The sequence below is a fragment of the Pholcus phalangioides genome, unplaced genomic scaffold (assembly GCF_987345545.1).
Source record: "Pholcus phalangioides strain wild (caught in Gottingen) unplaced genomic scaffold, Ppha-v1.0 ptg000007l_1, whole genome shotgun sequence".
In the NCBI taxonomy this organism is placed as follows: domain Eukaryota; kingdom Metazoa; phylum Arthropoda; class Arachnida; order Araneae; family Pholcidae; genus Pholcus; species Pholcus phalangioides.
In genome coordinates, this window is record NW_028301600.1 from 56,144,639 (window position 1) to 56,167,703 (window position 23,065).

A 23,065-nucleotide genomic window follows, 5' to 3' on the forward strand; every position below is an offset into this window, starting at 1 on the left:
TTGTTTTAAGAAAGCTGCATTCCAAACCTGCAGCTTTCTTGATTGTTCAGTCATCTCAGTGATGAAGGATTAGATCTGGGGATTCACTCAAACTTCAATGTTTTTCAGAACAATGTTGAAGATGAAATTGAAAAGCATTGGGGCATATTACTAAAAACACTTGAAGCTATGAATTTCATTCTCCAATTTTGTGCAAATGGACAAGTACATTACAAACTTGCAGCACCTTGACTGATATCAAAATTAGTGCTGAATGTATAGCCGACTCGGGTGACAAAAATACAGAAGATGATGATCCAGAGGAATTAGAAAAAAGTAGCAGTGAAAAATGCTAAACACATGCTGTAAAAATACTGCACCATTTTCTGGAGCAAACTGAGAAGATGAGGCCTGAAATATTTATAGCTCTTACTAGTATTGATGAAATTGTGAAAGGCTCAAGAAGCAAAAAGTATTCATTAATTTAAGCTTACAGATTATTTTAAATGGTATGTAAATAAAATAAAATTGAATTGAACAAAAAAAAATTAAACATTTTAGTGCTTTTGCATACAGTGGAATTGAACATTGATTGTGTAACTTTAGTATGTTAATTTAGTATTATAATTTTAATATAAAGCAATGTATTTTTTAGTTTTTATCAATCAAATTTTTTACTATTTTTAGTGTGTTTTTCCTTCCCTACTAAACAAAACTTATTTCTCAAAAACCCTTTATCACAATTTTTCTTTCAGTCCCATTATTTTTGAGACAGGCTTGACTGTATTACCAAATTTTATTGCTGAGAAGAAAAAGTTGAAAACATGGCTTTAACGCTACTTTAATTGGCCAGATGATTGGTTAATGAATTTCTCAGTGTGCTATACAGTGACCCTTTTCATGAAGATGTATGCACGCTTTTTCTTTTTTTGGAAGTTTGAGAAGATATTAAAATATATTTTTCTACTGAATTTTTTTATGAAAAAATTAAAACCGATGCTCTTTGCTATATATTTAAAATCATAACAATAATAAAAGGTAATTAGAAAAACTAATTAGTTTCTAAATAGAAAGGAACAAATTCTTAATTAAATGCAATGACAGTATGTGTTGTTCAAGTTCAAAATGAATGCATGAAAATATTTCTCAGTAATTCATGTCAAAAAAGATGTATTGAAATTTATAAAATGACAAGTAAATATTATATTTTTTCTTTTTATATGACTGAGTGAAATCTGTGTATAATGATACTGTCTATAACGATATTTTCTTTGGTCTCTGCAAAATTTCTATTCAATATGAAATAGTGTAAATGCTAAAACTGTCTACCGCAATAACCCATCCATAACAATGTATTTTCTAGCTCCCTACAGTATCGTTATAGACAGGTTTCACTGTGGATAGAATATATACATTTAAAAAAACCACTTGAGGATGCAAAAAAAAAACCGCCATGCAAAGCATGGCAAAGATAATTGTAATAACCACTCCTGACCTTGAAATATAATTGTTCAACTCTATCTGGTGGCGAGATAATAAAATAGAAAGACATTTGGGCAGGTGGTAGCAGCTGAATGATGGATTATTCTACTATATTCGTGTGATAAACACTGAAAATCCATATAACCACATATGCCATTATAGGCACTACTGTTACGTATAGCCAAAACTGCATTTGCCATTGTAGCCATGACAAGTTAATTGTTCAAAATAAATATGAAGTGATTATAATTAAAGTTCCTGTGTGTACTCCGAGTAGTTTTTTCAAAAACTGCTTATCTGCATACAGCCACATTTTTAGGACATCTTAATGAGACAGCGGAAGACAGATTTATGAAAAAAAATAGCTCACTCGTTGACCACCAGGTGAAAAAAAAATGGAGTTTTTTTATTGCATTTTACATTTTCCCATGGTCTATATAACATATATATCAAGTTCCAATGGAATATGCCTACCAGAACAGGCGTTATATAGGTCTGAGTAGTTTCAATATACTGGCACTACTCCAACTTATGTAGCACCTATTCTGGAGGACGCATTCCAATAAAACTTGGTATATATGCTATAAGGTCCACAGAAAAAAAGGAAAATGCAATAAAAACACCACTTTTTCACCTGGTGGTTGAAAACTGAACTTATTTTTATTTCATAAATCTCTTTCCCATGGTCTCATTAAGATGTCCTAAAAATTTGGCTGTATTCAGATAAGTAGTTTTTGAGAAAAACTACTCACAGTATGGGAACTTTAATTATAACCACACTGTATATATAGCACAGAATACCGACAGGCAACGAAGAAAGATTTTGTTTGATGAATTCTTCAAACTATTGTTAAAATTATAGTAAGAAAACTATCCTAGAATATAAAACATTTTTTTAAAACAACAGCAAAACCATTGATTAAAATTCTTAGCATTAGGGGTTTAGCAAAAAACATGTCACAAAATTGACATTCACTTCTCTTATGGAACCATAGCTTGGTAAGTGTTAATGAAATTGCTGCTGCTACTTTTCACAGAACACAAAAAGAGAAAGAAATCTGTAATATATTACATTCCACAAGAAAATCATAAATATATCAATGATCAATGTGTTTTATTATCACAAAAATGAGAAACTTTGCCTGGTTTTAATTTATACAAAAATTGCCACGTTTTCAAGACAAATAAATTCAATTGGTCGAATGGTCCACGCGTTTCGGCTCTTCAATGGAGAGCCGTCATCAGTGTGAATTCTGATCACGAGGTCCTGATGATGGCTCTCCATTGAAGAGCCGAAACGCGTCGACCATTCGACCAATTGAATTTATTTGTCTTGAAAACGTGGCAATTTTTGTATAAATGTGTTTTATAATTGAAATTGTGACAATCAATGAACCTTTATTGCATAAAAAGAAATATTGTGTCTATGAAATTTCAGACAACATATAAAGAAATGAAAAAAAAAACTCTCTCAAAAATGTACTTTTTAATAAGACTTTTTACCTTGGACATCTGTATGGAATTCTTGGACTTTGGTTGGATCACCTTCATGTTTCCAAGTAAAAGCATTAATCCACACCTTATAATGACTAAACGGCTCTAAAAAAAATGAGTTTTTCAGTTAGAATGGTATAAGAAAACCCTCAAAATCAGTAAAACTATTGATACTCTTTCTGCATATTGTATTTATACTAGTGGAATAAGTGTTAAATTAGGAAATGCAGTATGTTCTACTTCACTTTGTGTGGTTTTTCCGACTTCTCTCAAAGAGAGGGGGAATGGGATTGGATTTTGAAATTTTATAGTGTAAAGAGAGGTTAATGAGCCAATTGCTTAAATTTTGTACAAAAAATATCAGTGTTTCTCTTGTAAATATAAAAGCATTTTTTTTCCCCCAAAACTTATTTTTAATGTTGATAAGTATGAGCTCACTTGGGTTTCATAAGTCATTTTATTTCTTTTTTAGAATCTTGATACTTTAAATATTTTGTACACACAACTTTATCATCATTATAAGCTTCCATTTGACTAGATAAACTCATAGTTTTAAATATACCTCTTATCAATTTCCTTGCTTCCAGTTTTTCACTGTCCTTATTGAGGAAATGATTGCTATTAACTGTGTATACATTCCTTGTTAACATGAACCAAACATTTTCTACAATATTAGTATTACAGGATTTTGCTAGTCAAGGCTCTAATATTCAAGTTTTCCATGTTGAGATGAACCCTGTTTGTACTGATAAATCAACAAAGATTTTACAGTTATCTTGGTGAGACAGAACTTCTACTAGTCCATTGAATGTTTAGCCATTCTGTTTGACCATGGGTGTGTGTGTGTGTGATAGGTATGCCTATTTTGCTGTAAAGACAAATAGTAAAAGCCAATGGTATTTTTGAATAAAATTAGGCAGGAAAAATCCACAAATACATTTACCCATGTAAATAGGTCTTAAAGTTTAAAGCCATATTGACCAAATATAAACAAGGTGTGGGAAAGAGACTTTCTAGATTTTATGCCAAGGCACAATTTGCAGGGATGCAAGTATCACTCATCCATTTTGGAGAAGCAAACTTCCATTTTTGGAGCAGAAATTTTGAAAATGAAGCAGGAATAAAAACGGACTATATCAGCAATATAAGGGATAAGTTTTTCCTAATATCTGTTCCATTTTTGGCAAAACTTCCAGCTTAAGTCTAAATAAAGTGCATTTAAAATTATTAAGTATCTGTCACTGCTATAGCATGCAGTACTAAAATGAAAAACCCAATTATTTGAAGTTTTTTAAAACACACATGCATGCTGAAAGCCAAAGCAAGAATTCCCCCAGACAACATATAACACAATAAAAAAACTCAAAACTTTTCAATATCTAAAAATTTTGAAGCTCATTTAAATACAACATCCCATAGGCACCGTGGAACCTAGGAACTCAGGCCACATAAGCCCACCCAATCAACTTTGAGAGAAAGCAGAGGCTCTCAGATAATTAATGAGCTCAATGCAATCCATCCCTGCATACTATCTTTTGGGTCATGTTTTCAGTCATCTGGCAACCCTACACCCAGAGTCGTAGCATGCCTTCTCGTGGTCCTGGGGCAGACTTTTCCTTGTGGCCCTCCTTGAAAGGGTTATGAAAGACTATAATATGAAATGAGTGTACATTTTCTGTGCGGGAGGTGGGGGCATTCAGCTCTGGGCAGTGCCACGGTTTCCTCAGCCTAGGTACAGGCTTGCCTTGACCCCTACCTATATTTTTGTTGTATCAGCTCCTTCCAGACTTGTCTTAAAAGTATCATGAGCCTTCTGGCCAAATGATTTTTCTGAGACCCTTTACCTAGAAGATTCTCAAAATTTCAAAGGGATCATTTTTGTGAGGTCCTTTCTTCTTTTTCAGCACTATGCATAAAGACAGTCCTGGCTCTTTTGGCACCTAGGACTAAACTAGCTCCACACGTGCGCCTGCTGAAAATGCATCTGGTGCATGAAAAACTAATAAACACAATATTGATGGTATTAACTCCCATTGCATTGAGAAGCATTACAACAGGTAGCAATAGTGGGTTGAAATAAAAGTAGAAGAGTCTAGAACAGGGGTCTTCAACCTTTTTCTAGTCACAAGCGCTGCCTGTACCTATCATCGAAAGAAGAACACTCTTACGGCAAGTTTGACACAAGAATGCATGAAATCCGGATGATGCTTGAATGCAATTTGTATAGGGTGTTTAATTGAAACGTTGATCAAGTGCTTGCAAGCAGCAAATCAGACACGAGCATCTAGTACTCAGAGTGCTTCAGGGGGCACTGTGGTGCTTGCGAGCAACAAGTTGAAGATGCCTGGTCTAGAACAACATTAAAAGGAGTGTGGTGCGAGTAGTGATGATCACGTTGGTCCATGTGGAATGCACACTAGTACTAGACCAGTCATTGCACTAACAGTGATCCACATCAGAAAATTCCATCAAAATAGAATGCACACAAATGAACCAATATCTTTACAGACTGCATTATTTTTTATACAGCAAAGGCACAAAAAAGATAGGAGCTGGTAAAATAAAAAACAAAATTAGAGGGAACATTGTTTGCGAGAGCCAAAACTATCGTGTGAGAGTACAAACATAATGACATAATGAAAGAAGATTTTTTGATTCTGACAGCCAGCACACAGTTTATCCATGCTGTGGAAGGGGGGGGGGGACTAGTAGATGGTGTGTATTCTTCAAGACGATTTTCAGAAGCACTTATTTTCACACTCTGATCAGCACCGACTATTTTGTGTAAGCTCATTTGATTGTCCCATATTTTACGGGCCAAACCAATTTTTCCCATTTTATTCGCATATGCGGAGATAGACGTGAAAGTCTGGGGGTATGATAATGTCAATTCATATATATGCAAATTCATTAGATCAGTTGTCTTTACCTTTGCTGCCCCCATGGCTCCCCGTATCTCCATCCATGATTGTTCGGCTCTTAGGAAGGACAATCACACCCCTTTGAGTCCACGCCTGCTGTCTGAATCAAAAAACCTGCCTGCATTTCAACACTACCCACAACACCACAAACCAGAATTGGGGCAAATGCACAGAGATTCAGCGTACCTTGTAGCAAATGAATAATTTTGGCACAATTGGTGCAGCTCTTGCATCCCTGTATTTGATAAGAAAATTTAGTCCTCCAGGAATCAAACCCAGATTCTCTTGAAGAACAGGCAAGTGTGCTAACCAATACATCAGAAACACAATTCTCATTTCCTTATAACATGCATTAATAGTGTGATGTGCTGAGTAGAGACACATTGCAGCCTCCCACCTCCTGCAGCAATAACTGCCTTAGGTGGCCACAGTACAGAGCAATGTTTTTCTCAGTCTAAAACACATCTGGGAAAGAGACCTCTTTGATATTATACGGAGGCACACTTTGAAAAAAAAAAAACTTGGTTTGCTCCTCTGGGAGTAAACACAGGTTCACTTGCACACTGCATGCTATTTTTGTTCGTTATAGGAAAATTAGAGTTATGTCTCTGGTGTATTGGTTAGCTTGCTTGCCCAGCATCAGATTGGCTGTCTTGTACCATAACAAGATGCAAAAGACTTATTTATATCTAATATATATATATATATATATATATATATACACACACACACACACACTTTTTTTGCATCAGTCAGGGTTGTGAGTGGTTCTATCTATCTATTTATATCCATACTCATAGTCTTGTCAATGACACAGCCAATCTGAATTTTTTTTTTCACATGAAAACACGAGAAACTGTTTTATATTGTGAATAACATAACAATGTTGACGATACAACAAATACCTTCGAAATTTCCAATCATGAATAAGTAATTTAACAATTAAAATTAACTTGAATAACTTACTTAAATTCTGAAGGACGTAATCCATAACTGGCTGAGGATTGAGGGCTTTACGCATCTCAGTGAGATTCTGGGCTGTATGCATAAAATATACTCGATATCCTTGAATAATTCCGTTTGGAAATTCTGGCTCCTGCCATCGAAGGCGCACAGAGCTGTCACTCACCTTTCCAATTTTTAAATCTAATGGCTTACTGGGTGCTAAATAACAAGATAAAGTTATGAAAGAAAGATCACATAAAATTCTTTTAAACATTATATATAATATTAATAGCTTTTCAATTCAATTTAGGAAATCCTATAATTAATTAAACTAAGAAAAAATGGTTTTTTTAGTAAACTACAGTGAACTCTTTATTGAAGACATTCAACAGACAGATTTTTGTCCACAGTAAATAAAAGTATGTATTTCAGTTATGTAAAGGGTTGTTAAAAATATTTTCAAACATTCTTTGAATTATTATACTACATTGATTATGCAGTTTTAGCTGAAATGCTAAAATTCATCAATAAGACAAATGACCCTTTTTTTTTAATTTGGTAATGTTATCCTTAATAGTAGAACTTGATTAACTAATCACTGCATAGAAACCAATAGCATGTGTTTTGAATTATTTCTAAATTGATACTTTCAAAACAAGAAAAAATTGTTGTTTTTCTGTGAACATATTTCTTTTATGGATATTTTGCTTCAATTATCCAACAAGATGTGTGTGTTAAACAATGCTCTTAACATTGGTGGCCATAGAGAAAGAATAATTGCCCACATTAACAAGAGATATACACATGAAACGAAGCAGTTTACTAAAAATTCAGTCTTATATTTATATAAAAAAATATAAAGTAAAAGCGAGAATAAAATGAAGTAAAAGCTGATTGAAATACTAAATTAAAATTTAGCTGCACAGAAAAGAGCCTTATAAATTTGTCTTTTTTCCCTCCAAACGAAATAGCATAAAAAGAAAAAAAAGTACTTCAACCCAAAAATAACTCACTTCCTTCATCTGTCATAACAGCAACAGTTGCAGCAGGACCTTGACCCTCAGGATTGAAAACATGCACTGATATCAAGTACTGAGTGAATATGTCCAGATTTCTTATTGTATATTGCTGTAAAAATTTGTATAGAAATTCACAGTGACAATTAGATTTTGTATTTTGTGTAACCAAAGTACAAGGCCACAACAGGTGAATCACCCAAAACATATTTTCATCATAAACGTAGTTATTAAAACCAGAGCTGCTCAAGGGTGTGCGACAAGTGTAGTTGCACTGGACCCTGCCCTCACAGTAAATTATTCAAGGCTTTCATCAATTCTGGAATTATTTCTTTCAATTATTTTTAATTCACCAAGTCTGAAATTTTCATCAATTTCAGGATTTTTTTTTTCTCATTAGTTCAAAATTACCTTCAGTGGTGGAATTTTCAACATTTTTGTGTTAATTTACATTTAATTTTGTATTTCAAATTTTTTAATTTTTTGCATCAATATTTCTCAGCATTCCTGCATATTCTGTGAAATGACTGATGCAGAATCCCCCCCCCCCCACGTACATAAAATTTAAACAAAGGGATCCTAAACATTTTTGGTGCCCCAAAATTGTTGAGATTCACTCTTGGCCTCCCTATTATTTTCCCAATGGGCCCCGGGTCTGGTAAAGATGGCGCTGATAAACAGTTTTTATTTTCCGCAGTTCTAAAATATATCCACACACTATTTTGTACAAACAATATTAATGCAATTAGTGGATGAAAATCAAAGTGAATGCACAATTTTTCAAACACTTATTTCTTCCATGAAAGAAATTCATATTCAATTGGTTAAGAAAATCTTTCTGAAACTTCATTAGAAAACCTTTCAAAGCAATTAGCTAATACAGGTATCAAAAGTAATATGCTATAACTAAATTTTTGGTTAACACAAAAGTTTTCAAAACAAACAGTGTAGTAAGTTTGTTTTTTAAAAACACTGTATTCAGTTTTTAGAAACTGTGCAAAGTGTCTGATATTTTGTTCTAGTGCCTGCACGAAGAACCTCTACACTGGCAATTAGAGCATCATTGCCCTCATTTAGAGTCATAAAATGTTCTGAATATTATCTAATACTTTAAAGAAATCATCCTGTGTCTCAGAAATTTTGATTAAATTCAAAAATGTGAAATACAGTAACCCCTCTATATGTAGCACATATGGCGGGAGATAAAGAAAAAAATTGAATATATTTAAACTACAATACAACCAATAACATTAAATCTACTTAGAATATTAGTTGAGTTTTCAACAGTGTTTGAAGGGTATAGAATATCTGAATGTGTGATATAACAAAGTCCATGTAATGAGGGGCTTCTGTATTTTTATATTGAAAAAAAATTCAACGAATATCGTCAGATATTAATTTGCAAAACTTTCTTTTTTTGTGCAAAACTTTCATATGTCTAATTTAGCACCATGATGTGCCATTAGTAGTATCCACGTCAGTCACAGAATTATGGTTGAAACAACACCCTGAAACCAAGAAAAGCCTTATAGAAAAAAAAATCTGAATTTCAAGTCAGGATTCAGCCAATCATCACCAGAACTGAGAAATACTGAGCACACTTTGGATGCTGCGTATCATACTATCAAATTCTTATTCAGTCATTAAATTTAAAATTGACAATTATGAGTTGAGTCGGGCCAGGTTAAAAATAAACTATCGGCATCAAAGTCAGTTTTATTCACGGCAAGTAAGTACACTGCTCAAAACAATTAGGGGAGCAAGCAAAAAAGTTAAGAAAACCATGCGAGACAGCCACGTATTGGCATACAATGGATAGTACATGCGTATCAATGCGCAATACAGAAAAAAGACAAAAAAATTTGGAATTAAGCTTTAATTCTTTGAAAATATAGAAAAAACATGAAAAGATGATTTAGGGCAACAATTTGGTTACATGTAAACGATAAAAAAAAGTACTGTTTAGACATGATGCATGAGTTTTAATAGGGCGTGTGGTCTCTTCGAACAGCTAAGACTGCTGCACACCTGTTTGCCATGGATGTGATGAGGTTATCGATCAGACTTTGGGGAATACTGTTCCACTCCTCAAGAAGTGCAATCTGCAAGTCTCAGACAGTAACAGGCGGCCTTGGTCGCGCAGCAATGCGTCGGATTCAGGTCAGGAGAGCACGCTGGCCATTCCATACGCTGTATTGTTTCTGCTTCAAGCATGTTCTCCACCAAACGAGCTCTATGCGGTCGGGCATTATCATCCTGGAAACCAAAGGAATCTCCAATGGCTCCAGCGTAACGGATGACATGAGGTCGCAGTATCTCGTCTGCATACCTTTGGGCCGTCAAAGTGCCATTCAGAATGATATGCAGGTCCGTACGTCCGCCTATGCTGATTCCACCCCATACCATCTAACCAGCTCGTCTGTATTGTGACCTTTCACGAACGAATGCGGGGTTATTTCGAGTGCCCCTGTCCCTCCATACCAGAACACGTTGGGTGTCACACTCCAGATTGAATCGGGACTCGTCTGTAAACAGCACTTGGCTCCAATCATGCTGCTCCCAATCTCGATGTTCAGCAGCCCATCTTCTTCGGGCCGCAAGGTGGCGTGGGGTCAACGGAATGCAGACCATTGGCCTACGTGCATAAAGCCCTCCCTCATGAAGCCGATTGCGCACTGTTTGGCTGGACACTCTTCGTCCTGTTGCCAAGAGCAACCGTCTTTGCAGCTGCGTAGCATTCTCTGTTCTGTTTCGACGGGCTGTTAACCGTATATACCGGTCATCAGTTGCTGTAGTGGTGCGTGGCCGACCTTGCCCTGGTCGACGTCTAACATTTCCTGTTTCTTGGAATCGATTCCACAGCCTTGCAACAACACTTCTGGCGACTCCAACAGCATCCGCGACACTACGTTGTGTTTGCCCGGATTCCAGTCTGCCTATAACACACCATGCCATGGATTCCGGTAAATCACGTTGTTGAGACATCCTCAAGTCACCTTGTCTCAAAAAAAAAAAATACTGCACAATCGAATTTCACAGTCACGGCAGTAAAACAGATGTTTCTGCAACATCCCGGTTTCTGCCCTTATCTCCTTTTTCTGGTTTTTGACATCATGAACTTTGATTTGCATATGAAGTTTTCTTCTTCCGTTTCCTGCTAGGCTTTAAATTATGGATGATTCATTTTATGTTACTTATGAGTATACATCTTTGCGTAATTTTGTTAAAACCATGTGCTCCCCTAATTGTTTTGAGCAGTGTAGCATAGAGAAAAAGATAAGTACAGGAGAGAGATTTTTCTCTTTCGTGATCAACCACATCCTTCACCCTCCTAACATGCTCTTTCATATATATATATATATATATATATATATATATATATATATATATATATATTAGAAAGATACATTATATGTGACAGGGAAAATCACTAAACTGAAGTATATAAAAAGGCCTTTTGATTGAATAGCTCTTCTCTCACTATATTACAAATGAAGGGTCGGGGAAAAAAATGGTTTCAGTAGGTAAAGCAAAATTTTTCAGGAGATGAAAAACAAAGTTTTATTACAATGTTATAAACTTTATTTTAATTTTATATTATGGTATATGTTATGTAAAACTCAAACCAAACTATTTTTAAAAAGTAAATACAAAAATGGTTGTATAAAATTTTCTTGGCCTCACCCCCATGAACATGTAATTTGAGCAGGATTCTGAAACCGAACACACACACATTGCATAAAATTTGAGTAATTATGATATTTGATCATGGTATGATGAATTAAGTTAAAAGTAGATGAAAAATTATTGGTAGCTAGTGCAGAAAAATATTCAGTGAAAAAATAAGTTTACTATCCTTAGTTATCACTGTCATCTATATATTCCAAATATATATCATCATGCTGCTCATTGGTCTCACATCCATCCCATGTCAAGAGTTGTAAAAGCTATTAAAGATTGCAGGTCAATGTACTTCGCACGAGAGATTGGGGCCTTGTACATAACTACTAACAATTCTGCGATAGGCATGTCCTCTTGCTGATGGTCCTACCTTCCTTTTTAACAGTAACTTCAACTTCATGGCTGGTGTGACTACCAAAAAAACTGGAATGGCAGTACACTAAACGTGGTGCAGAACTATCTATATGAAGGCATCTAATTGACCTTGTGAGTAGTTAACATTTTTTCTGGTACATAGGCTTTAATAAATCTGTTGAAGCTTTAAAAATTTCTTGTTTACAGTGATCACTATGAAAGGAGATGGCTTTACACAACCACTTCCTATAACTTCCATCCATTTGTCTGGAATCTTGACATAGGAAGTTTGTGTAGAACAACATAAATCTATACTCAGTGATACTTTGATACACGAACTAACCTCAAATTCATTAGCACAAATTACGAACTACATATCAGTAACGCGAAACAAATATGCATACACTCAAATATCAATTTCTGCGCATGCGCATATGCTGGACTCAGATCGTTTTTCCATCTGCACAATGTGACTAAAATTATTGTTCCCCCCTTATGCCATATCTTTCTTCCTTTATTACAGCAGACTGAAAGCATTTTTGCTTCTGGTGTTTTACGTATTTGAAAGAGTTTGTACTGAGCTATAGAAAACTGCAAAAACATTAATTTCAATTTTTTGGACTGAAATTGTATTGTTCCCCCCCCCCCCTGATCCTTCAAGTCTTTTCCGTTTATTGCTGGAATTCATTGCACTGCATCAGTGAAAAGGGTATGTGGCAAACTAACCTAAGTTTGTAACATGCCTATGTTAATGGCGGCTCTACTATATGCAAATAAATTGTCAAAAAGCACCAATTAAAGTTTAACAAATTACCTTAAGATTTGGGTCCCTCAAAATGATTTCTCGTACATCTTCAGGTCTATCTCTCGGCAGATATGTAATATGATAGCCCAGAAACTCACCATGTATCGTACTTTTTGGTGGGGGTGTCCATTCTAAACGAACAGAGGTACTACTACTATTATAAGCACTTGTAATGGTTGGTTTACCATCAGGCACTAGATGAAAATAAATATATACAATAATTAAAAAAATTTTCATATAAATAAAATAGGAATGAACTGCACAGTCAAATATGTTTATATACAGACAGATGGACGAAGAAAGCATTAATTTTGAAGTGATTTAATTCAGTAACATAATTATCTATCCCACAAAAACTCCAAATTAGAAATGCAATATACATATACAATAGCCATAGGTCACCATAAGAAAAATATTGGATGAATTGTTCTGTAATTTTGGGCATGCAAACATAATGCCTGAACTCAAACTTTCTAGTGCAGATTCGGTCAACCCTGTATCATAAAAAGCTGCAAATGATTTGTACCACTTTCACAGAATATTTTACTTGCTGTGGGCAATACTTGTGCACATTTTGTGAAAACACAGCACATACATTCACATAGATATGTTTTTTTTTACAAAAATTCCAATTTTCATCACAGGTTTTTTGTTAATAACAGAGTTTTCACCTAACTTTTACAATACAATAATTTTAATATTTAATGAAATACAAGTATTTGAAGTAAATTATTTTTAATTATGCATACACAGGAAATATTAATTTTATTTTTTCCATAATTTGGCTATCTATAGCCATTTAATTTTATAAATTCATGCAGAGTGAAAAAGGAATAAAGATATGTAAGATTTAAAAATAAAATTATTTTTTGACATACCTTCACGAAGTGTAACCATATAATATGATTCTTTGCTAGGTTCACTGGCTCCAATGGCATTTACTGCAACAACTCTAAAAGAATAAACTGTATATGGTTGGAGGCTTATTACCTGATATATAGTTTTATTATCAGGTGTCATAATTCCTCGAGCTGATTCCCATTCACCAGTTTCACCAAGCCTTAAAAAAAAAAGTGCATTTAACATTGCTAATAAAATGAGCAAATTATAAAAGTCAAAGCAATTTGATACAAAGTGGCTGTTCTGAAGATGCTGGTATGGTCAAATATTAGATTTAAATAACAGGAAGCAATAAAAATTGGAGTTGTATTCCAAATAAATGCATGGTATACTTAAAACATTACAGATTACCATACATGCAATACAGGATGTTTCAAAGTTTTTCCCATCTGTGTAACGTATGTAACTACATACATAAGTTTTTTGGTGATTTTAATGTCTTCGATCAATTGGCAATTGAATACTCATATTAGTTCTTTCTGAACTGTTACATCTGAGTTGATTTTGTTTTGGGCCATTTGTTTATCCAATTAAATAATGTTGGAAATTGTTATGGTAAAATTTTAGATCATGTACTGGTTGATGAAAATTGCTTTCACACACATACAGTTTGATCTTCATAAAGCAATGGATCCTCTAGTAACTGAAGATCCGTATTACCCAGCATTAGAGATTTCAATTTATTTAACTTTGTCTAAACATATTAATCAACTATAATTTTGATTTAAGATATAATTTCAAGAAAGCTGATTTTTTTTCTTTAACTGATTTGTTACTTTCTGTCAATAAGAATTTTTTGTTAACATTTTCCAATGTTGATGAAGCCTTGGATGCAATTTATGATAGGATTTATGACATGTAATAAGTATATTCCTAAGTTCAGGACTAAAAAAAGTGAATTCCCACCATGGTTCTCCTCTGATATTGTTGGATTGATCAAAAGAAAGAATAGGTTACTTAATTTATATCGGAATGGTCACTCTGAATCTATTGATAATCTGTGCAGTGTCAGGGCTGAAATTAAGCATAAAATATGTCTTCAGTATAATAATTATATTTCCTCACTTGAAAATGATATTAATCACAACCCTAGAAAATTTTGGTCTTTCTGTAGAAATTTAAGATCCCATAATTGCTTTCCCAGTGTCATGTCTTATTGTGGCAGATCATCTTCTGATTATCCTGTTATTGCTGAATTTTTTAAAGATTTTTTTAGTTCAGTTTTTGCAGCTCCAACAACTGTGACTGAACTACCAAGTTATGATTTTGCAAATAGTTGTTTTTTAGTTCCATTATTGAATTTGATGTTTTGTCTGCTATAAAAAAACTCAAAAGCCATAAAGGCCAAGGCGATGATGGTATTCCCCTATACATAGTTAAGGGTTGTGGCTCATATTTAGCTGTCTCTTTATCATTTTTAATATCTCTATTAGTTCAGGTGTCTTTCCAACAATTTGGAAGACTTGCTCAGTGTTACCTGTCTTCAAAAATGGTGATAAATCTGGTGTTTTAAATTATTGACCTACAGTTAAAATTAATTCTATTTGTAAGGTATTTGAACTTATAATCCATGAAAGAATTTATGCCACGTTCGTTCCTGGTGTTCTAGTTTTCAACATGGTTTTATTGCCAAGAGATCTTCATTAACTAATTTAGCCAAATTTTCTCAAGTTATAGCACAAACTATAGATAATATGCAGCAAACTGATGTTGGTTTATACTGATTTTCTCAAAGGCTTTCAATTCAATCAATCATATTATTCTTCTTCAGAAGATAAGGGGGTTGGAGCTTTTCTGGACATCTGCTCAAGTGGTGGGTCATACCTTACTGGGAGATCTTGGAGAGTAATTGTTAATGGTTGTAAATCCTCTTGTTACGCATGTTATTCTGGCGTTCCCCAGGGGTCAATTTTGGGTCCCTTACTTTTTATTTTATTTATAAATGATTTACCTGATTGTATTGATAATAAATGCTTAATGTTTGGTGATGATGTAAAAATTATTCATATCAATAATGCTGATGACGCTGCTAAATTACAAGAATCTATTAACAAACTTAATTTATGGTGTGTAAATAAGTTGTACTTAAACACTGATAAGTGCAAATTTATTACCTATAGTAGGAGGCATTCTCCACTTATATATGATTACAATATTCATGGTCAATTACTTCTAAGGGTTGATCGTGTGAGGGATTTAGGTGTAATATTTCACAGTTCTTTTTCATTTAACCAACATATTAATTATATTGTGTCTAAAGGATCCAGAAGTCTTGGTTTTATAGGTAGTAATAGTAAGTTTTTCCATAATGTTGAAACTACCATGTTACTTTTCAATTCCTATGTTCGATCTGTTTTGCAATACTGTAGAATAATTTGGAATCCACATTGCTTATTTAATACAGTTAAAATTGAAGTGTTCAAAACAGGTTTTTAAGCTGTGCGTATTTTAAGAAACATCAGCCATATAATCATTACTTACCAAACGAAATACTTTGCTCATCGTTCAGTAACGATTCACTTGAAACTCACTGTCTCTGGGCCCTTACTCGATTTTTTGTAAAAATTATTCACTTTGATATTCATGCTCCTGATATTCTAAACCTTATTACATTTATTGCCCACAAATCAATCTTAGATGCCGTAATCTTTTTTATGTTCCTCCATTCATTGTAATGTTTGAAAAATTCTCCATTGTACCAATTTCTAAGATGGAGTAATACTGATTATTTTTAAATTTTTATTTTCTATATACATGTTTTTATCTTTATCCTGTGTTCATATATGCAAACTGTAACTGGGCTTTTGCCTATAGTTTGTATTTTTAAATAAATGAATAAATATAATGTCTTAACTGAGCTATTTAGCTTTATATGTATCTCATATAATATATATATTAAAATTCTATATCTTCTATATCAACACAACAGCCAATATATTTATCATTTATTTGTTATACATAGAAACAATAATAAAAAAATAAAAAAAACTTTGATAACAGATGGCAGTGCAGTTACTGTTTTATTTCGGATAAGGTTGATTATTGCAGGGTTAGAGAATATAATTTATGATAGCCTACAATATTATTATTGATAAGAAAAAGATTGCTCAAAAATAGGAGACAAGGGAAAACCAAAAACAGATCAAACAATGATATGTCTCCTTCCACTAAAAATGCATTGTTCTCACCATCTGGTCTATTTTATTGCTTTGAGCATGGAAAAAGGTTTTCCTTAGCAAAGAACCTGGTCTTTTGTTACATTTATTGGCATTTCAGAAAGCTTCCATAGCCTTGTTAAAGTCTACCCTGAGAAGAATTATTTTTCTCTCTTGAGTTAAATTGCTTTTCTGCCAGAGACGATTTTCCATAGGAATCAGCAATGACTGTTGCTTGCATCCCATTTTCTTTATTTCTGAATGGAAGAGGTATCATACCCTCCCCACTTCAGTACACAGCATTTGCTGTTGGTGAGCAAACATCTGCATTCTTAAAATGAATGCAGCAGTTTTGCTCCTCCACAGACACACTGTCTTTTCCATATTATGCTGGAGCAAGCTGGGCTCATAGGCACTGGAACCTGCGGGATGAGGCACTTTGAGCCCCCCCCCCCAATAAAATAATGCATCTACCTCTAAATAGCAATAGCATCTGTACTTAGGGAACTTGTAAAAATTTGTTGCGGGGAGGGGGGGAACTCATACATACACAAACCCACTCATGTCAATAAAGAGATATGTTTCAGAGTGAAAAAAAAATTCCACAGGAAAAAAAGAAAATGCTGAAAACCTAAAAAGGAGAACAAAGAGGCAAATTTTTTAAAACATAGAAGGATGCTTGAAATGACATCAAAAAGAGGATGTCTAGTAAACCACCCTATCCACAAACCTCTTATAGTCTTTGGAGACAAGTTGTCTGCTTAAAAATTTGGAAGACAGGTGGCAGCACGAGTTTAACACACAAGCCTTTCTGAGAACAAACTTCACGTTAGGTTCACAACAGATACATGCACATTCCAACATTCATTAGAAATTCCGTAGAGGAATATGGATGAGGTGCCTGTGTAGTTTAATAGTAGTCCTTGGTGACACTGCTATGAATTGTGACTGTGATGTGTGCACATTCAATTTTTAACCAGCTCCTTTGCTCTTCCTTCAAAAATATTGCAACAATATTCCGACTAGCTCGTCCACAACTACTTTGTTCCTGCTATCACTGCACATGAGCATGGAGAAGGGAAGACAAGTTTATTTGCTCTGAGGGAGGGTAGGCATTTAACTTACTTGTGGTATAAATGACATGGCCTAACTCTGTTTCATAGCATTGCTACAGTACTCTATTGCCATGGTTTAAAAAAAAAAATCAACCTACATATGTAAAGAAACTGAGGTGAGAAAAATATCAGTTTATTTTCAGAATAACCAATAAATTGTAATTTTATTGCAATTGATTTTAGAAGCTGAAAAATGTCTATATTACATCACAATACTTATAATTGGAAAAATTAAATATTAAATTCAATTTTCATGCTGCAAATCTGATAATCAAACTTACCTCACATGTATAATATAATGCAGAATTGGGCTATAGTGGTTATCTGTGCTGGGGGCCCATGAAAGATTTACTGTCCTGGATGTGAATGCCATTATCAGAGGCATACCAGGAGGTTCAGGAATGTCTGAAAAAAGTTTAATGAAAATAAAAGATTACTTACTCAGTACCTAACTAAAATGAAACTAAAAAAATTAATACTTAACTATTGGTAGAATTGTTGAAGTTTGAATACATACTGAATCAACAGAATATATTGCATATTATAGAAAAATTGGTATATAAATATATTTAGAATATATAGTATACGAGTAATTCTCACGAAATTGGCCTCAGCAATTTATGTTGCGCATATGAGCGATGAAATTTTTTTTTTGGTCACATTCTATTTATATTCCTGTCTGATATATATGTCATAACTCCATAATTTTTTCATCAATAGATTTTTAAAATTTTCTTGGGGCCATTTAAGTATTACGTCAGCAAATTTTTAGCCATTTTTGACCCCCCTCCTCAGCAAAAATAAGCAAAACTTTGACACCTTGTCAGCAAATTTTTGTCAGCACTGCCCGCTACCTCCTAACGCATATTGGTGGGGATGAGAAATGTATGCAGGAGAGGGCATGGGGGCTCATGCACCCTCCTGATGAAAAAAAAATTTTAATGCAAAAATTTTTTTTAAAAATTACAATTTCGAAAGAAAATACCTTTATGTGTTATTATAATTGATTTCTGTTAATTTCAATGCTATTTGAAGGGTAAGAACTCAAAATTTCTCTTTAAGAAATTCATTGCAACCCACCCTTTAAGCCATATATGGTGAACCTTTGACCTGCAGGCCAAATGTGGCCCTGAAAGTTATCTGATGTGGCTTGCCTCCTCTCTCTCTCTCTCTAAAACCTAATTTTATAAAAATAAACTAAGTGGCACATTTACAAATCACTTGAATGACCCGTGGCACATTTACAAATCACTTAAATGACCCGTGGCACAATTCCAGAGCATTTAAGTGGCCAGTGGCACATTTTCAGATCACTGAAGTAGGCCTCAAAGATCATTTTCACATTCAAAGATCACTTAAGTAACCTGGACACAATTCCAGAACACTTAAACGACATGTGACACAGTTTTAGAGTACTTAAGTGGCCTCCAGTGCGGTTCTACATCACTGAAGTTACTTACGGAACATTCCCAGATTACTTAAGTGATCCATGGCATAATTATGGATCACTTGAGTGGCATAGTTCTAGAGCACTTAAGCGGCCTAGACACATTTCCAGAGCAAGGATCCGAGAAAAATTTAGAGTGTATGAATACGAATACTTAGGGGTAACAATACAGGATGACTTGAAATGAAATATTCATTGTGATAAAATAAAAAATTTAATTTTTTACACAGCTCTTGTACAAGCTCAAGAATTTGATAGAGGATTTTTTGAAGCATGTGTTTTATACACGTGGGTTTTCTCAATTACAGGACTTATGGTTTGTGTGCTTGGGGGGGAGGGAAGCATACCATTGTAATATCATGCAACTAAGTAACACATATAACAAGGTAAGAAATATGCTAACACAAGCCTATACTGGAAATGATATTAACTGTCACACACTAGACATCAGACAATTATATATTTACCGAACGATAAACTTTGCGACAAAAAATAAAAATTGGCTTCAGAGAAAAACAAATAGAACAGCACCGAGATTCAAACATGATTTTGAAGTGCCGAAAATAAAGAAACATCTGTTTCAAAAGTGTTTCTCATTTACTGCTCCTAAATTTATGAATTCATTTCAGTCAAAAAAACCAACTACTAATAATACTAACCACACAAATATGAAATTTACATATATGCAAAAAGCATTCAAAATTATGATGACATGTTCTGAAACTATTCATAAAAAAGCTAGATAAATATAAAATTAACAATTTTTTTTTACATATCACTGCTTAAAACTATATATTTTTATGTGTATTAATGTGGTACCCAGAACATACTCGCATCATCTTGTTTATATTTCACTAAATATGGCTTGTCATTTTACATTGAACTGTTTGTTATATATCATGTCTTAAATTTCTTATATTTTTCTATAATTATACTGCATACTTGGCGGCTGACAATGGTGGCGAAAAAATGTAATGCAATGTCTTTTTGGCTTCCTGGAAGGACTTGGGGCCACATAGTGTATATTCGTTATATGTTTGTCTTTTTTTCTTTTATATTCCTTTTCGTGTGTTATTGTCCAGTATTTGTGTAATGTGCATATTTGTTTACAATAAAAATAAATAAAAAATAAAGATCACTAAAGTGTCTCTGTAGGGAGAATGCTAGTTCAAATGCCCAATTATTGAAAGGTTTTTCTGTTTTTGGCACACCAAATAAGGTGCCATTAAGAATACTTCATATCTTCATAAAGGGTGGTTGATGACGTAAGCATCAAAATATATTAGTATTTTCAATAATATATATTCTTAGGACCAATACACTTTCATATTTCATCTTTTTTTCTAACGAAAAAAAACTTATGTTAATTGCATTTTTAATTGGGTTGCTGTATTTTTGAAATATATGACATCCATATTTTTATGGGCATCTTTTTATCAGCCACCTCATTGGGTATTTTGTCTGTTGTGGCGTTGTATTTGTATTTATCAATAGCTTAACAGCCAAATGAAAATTTCCCCCACCTTTTTTTTCATTTGTGATATTTGGAGAACTTAAGGGGCAACTGGGGTTATGTGACTTAAACCAAACAAATTTTGTATTGAAAAGGTTAAAAAGATGAGTGTAGATATGAAGGTGGAGCAGGATTGTCCCTCCCCCCCCCCCCGCAGAGTCAAAGGTGGAGTCGACTGGTCTAATGTATATGCACATCTATGAATTGACATTGTCATCATTATGCCCCCAGCAACCATCATCATGCTCCCCCCCCCCCAGACTTTCGAGTCTATCTCTGCCTATGGTTAAAAAAAAATGTAGGCCATCACTTGAACTTTCTTTAAAATCAATTATACAGTTGATGCTCGATTTTGTCAACCTCCACGTTATGAAATGCACATTTTTACAAACTACTCTTCTGGTCTCAAACACACAATATAGTATTCCTTTAAACGTCTTTCTCATTTACAAACTTTCGCTTTCGATTTTACAAAATATTTTTCATGTCCATGTGGGTTGATAAAAACAAGCATAGACTGCAATTGAATATATTACTTCACAAATTTATTCTCACAAAAACTCTTTTCAGCAGGCATAAGAGGAAATGTACTAAACTGGCTTAAAACATACTATTATGATAGGCAACAAGCTGTTGTAATAAATGGTGAAATCAGCACATTCCAGAAGGTAATGAAAGGAGTCCCTCAAGGATCTGTCCTAGGGCCATAATTACTTCTTGTTTATATCAATGATTTATGTAAAATGAGTTTAAATGGTAAATTAATATCATTCGCAGATGACACTATCCTTTATGTTGAGGATACAGAAATGACAAGTTTAAAAGAAAAAGTTGAAGAGGATCTATTTAAGATAAATATATGGCTAAATAATAACAAATTAAAACTGAATACTCGAAAAACAAAATACATTTGCTTAAAAACTAAAACTATCAACCATGAAACTGATATACAGTCGAATCCTGTTTTAATGAATACCGATATAGCGAAAATCTTGTTTTAACGAAACACTTTTCTGATCCCCCAGATAAGTTTACATAGGAACAATGCAAAAAATCCCTGGAATTCCTTTATAACAAATTTCGTTATAACAAAGTGATTTCTCCGGTCTCTTGGAGTTTGTTATAATGGGATTCAACTGTGGTGTGTGTACACATAAAGATACACAATCACTGAGCAGTCTATTGAGCTTGCAATGCAATTGTCAAGAAATTGAAAGAGTTTATGACTAACTATTTAGGAATTATAATACAGGATGATCTTAAATGGAATCTGCAGTGTGAAAAAATAGTTTAAAAAATTAGGATCTATGCAGCAATTCTATATAAACTCAAGTACATGATTGATAAAAACTTTCTAAAGGACATCTTTTATGCATGGATTTATTCAATAATAATATATGGAATTTGTGCCTGGGGTGGGTCATATGATACAAATATACAAGGATTAAGTATATAATATATAGGACAATTAACACATTATATATATAGGACAAATATACAATGATTACAATAAAATCAGATCACTAATAACAAGTATCAACTCTAATAACAATATAACAGAATGGCACACACTAAACACACACATAAGGCAAATTTATATATATATAGAATTATAAAATTCATGACAGTAGGCTAACCATGAACAGCAAACATGAACATAGAACTACTTGATATAGGAATATTTATGAAGTGCCAGGAGTCAATAAAACATTATTTTAAAAGAATTTCTGTTACATTTGCCCCTAAAATACTAAATCTGTTTCATACAATGAACCTTATGAATATAAGCTCAAATTTAAATATTCACTCATTTGCAAAAGATAACCTATGAAGAAATCATGCAATAAATACAGATAACTGATAACAGTAACAAAATGCTTAACAAATGATGGATTACAGTAACAGTATGCAATACCGGTTACACAAATAAGATGGAAATTGGAGGTACACATAACTTAATATTAAATTTGTACTACTTTACATTAAAAGATAGATTAGTTTAAAAATAATATAAATTGAAAAATGAATGATGGTTGCCATGTGCCAACAGACAATAGATTATTTTTGTAGACCTACTGGAAGGACACCTTAATTCCTTGGAGTCACATAGTGAATGTTCCTAATCTATGTATTTGTGTTTCTTTTGTTTCTGTTTGTCTTTTCTAGCAGTATTTTCTGTTTTTGTCTTTTTGTAGCAGTATTTTCTGTTTTTGTATCAGATTGTCCTTGTAGTGTTATTATAAAATTAAATAAATAAA

At 33.5% G+C, this 23,065-nt stretch overlaps 1 protein-coding gene across 1 annotated transcript in view; it reads right to left on the reverse strand.

Annotated features, from left to right (window-relative positions):
* LOC149085519 (putative receptor-type tyrosine-protein phosphatase mosPTP-1) overlaps positions 1-23,065 on the reverse strand; it is a 222,680-nt gene that overhangs the window by 100,623 nt on the left and 98,992 nt on the right. Inside the window, exons 3-8 of the mRNA XM_089233576.1 lie at positions 18,129-18,252; positions 13,556-13,737; positions 12,687-12,871; positions 7,835-7,949; positions 6,843-7,040; positions 2,965-3,060 (exon numbers count right to left, since the gene is read on the reverse strand). Coding sequence (XP_089089702.1) covers positions 2,965-3,060; positions 6,843-7,040; positions 7,835-7,949; positions 12,687-12,871; positions 13,556-13,737; positions 18,129-18,252 — 900 coding nt within the window. The remainder of the gene's footprint in view (positions 1-2,964; positions 3,061-6,842; positions 7,041-7,834; positions 7,950-12,686; positions 12,872-13,555; positions 13,738-18,128; positions 18,253-23,065) is intronic.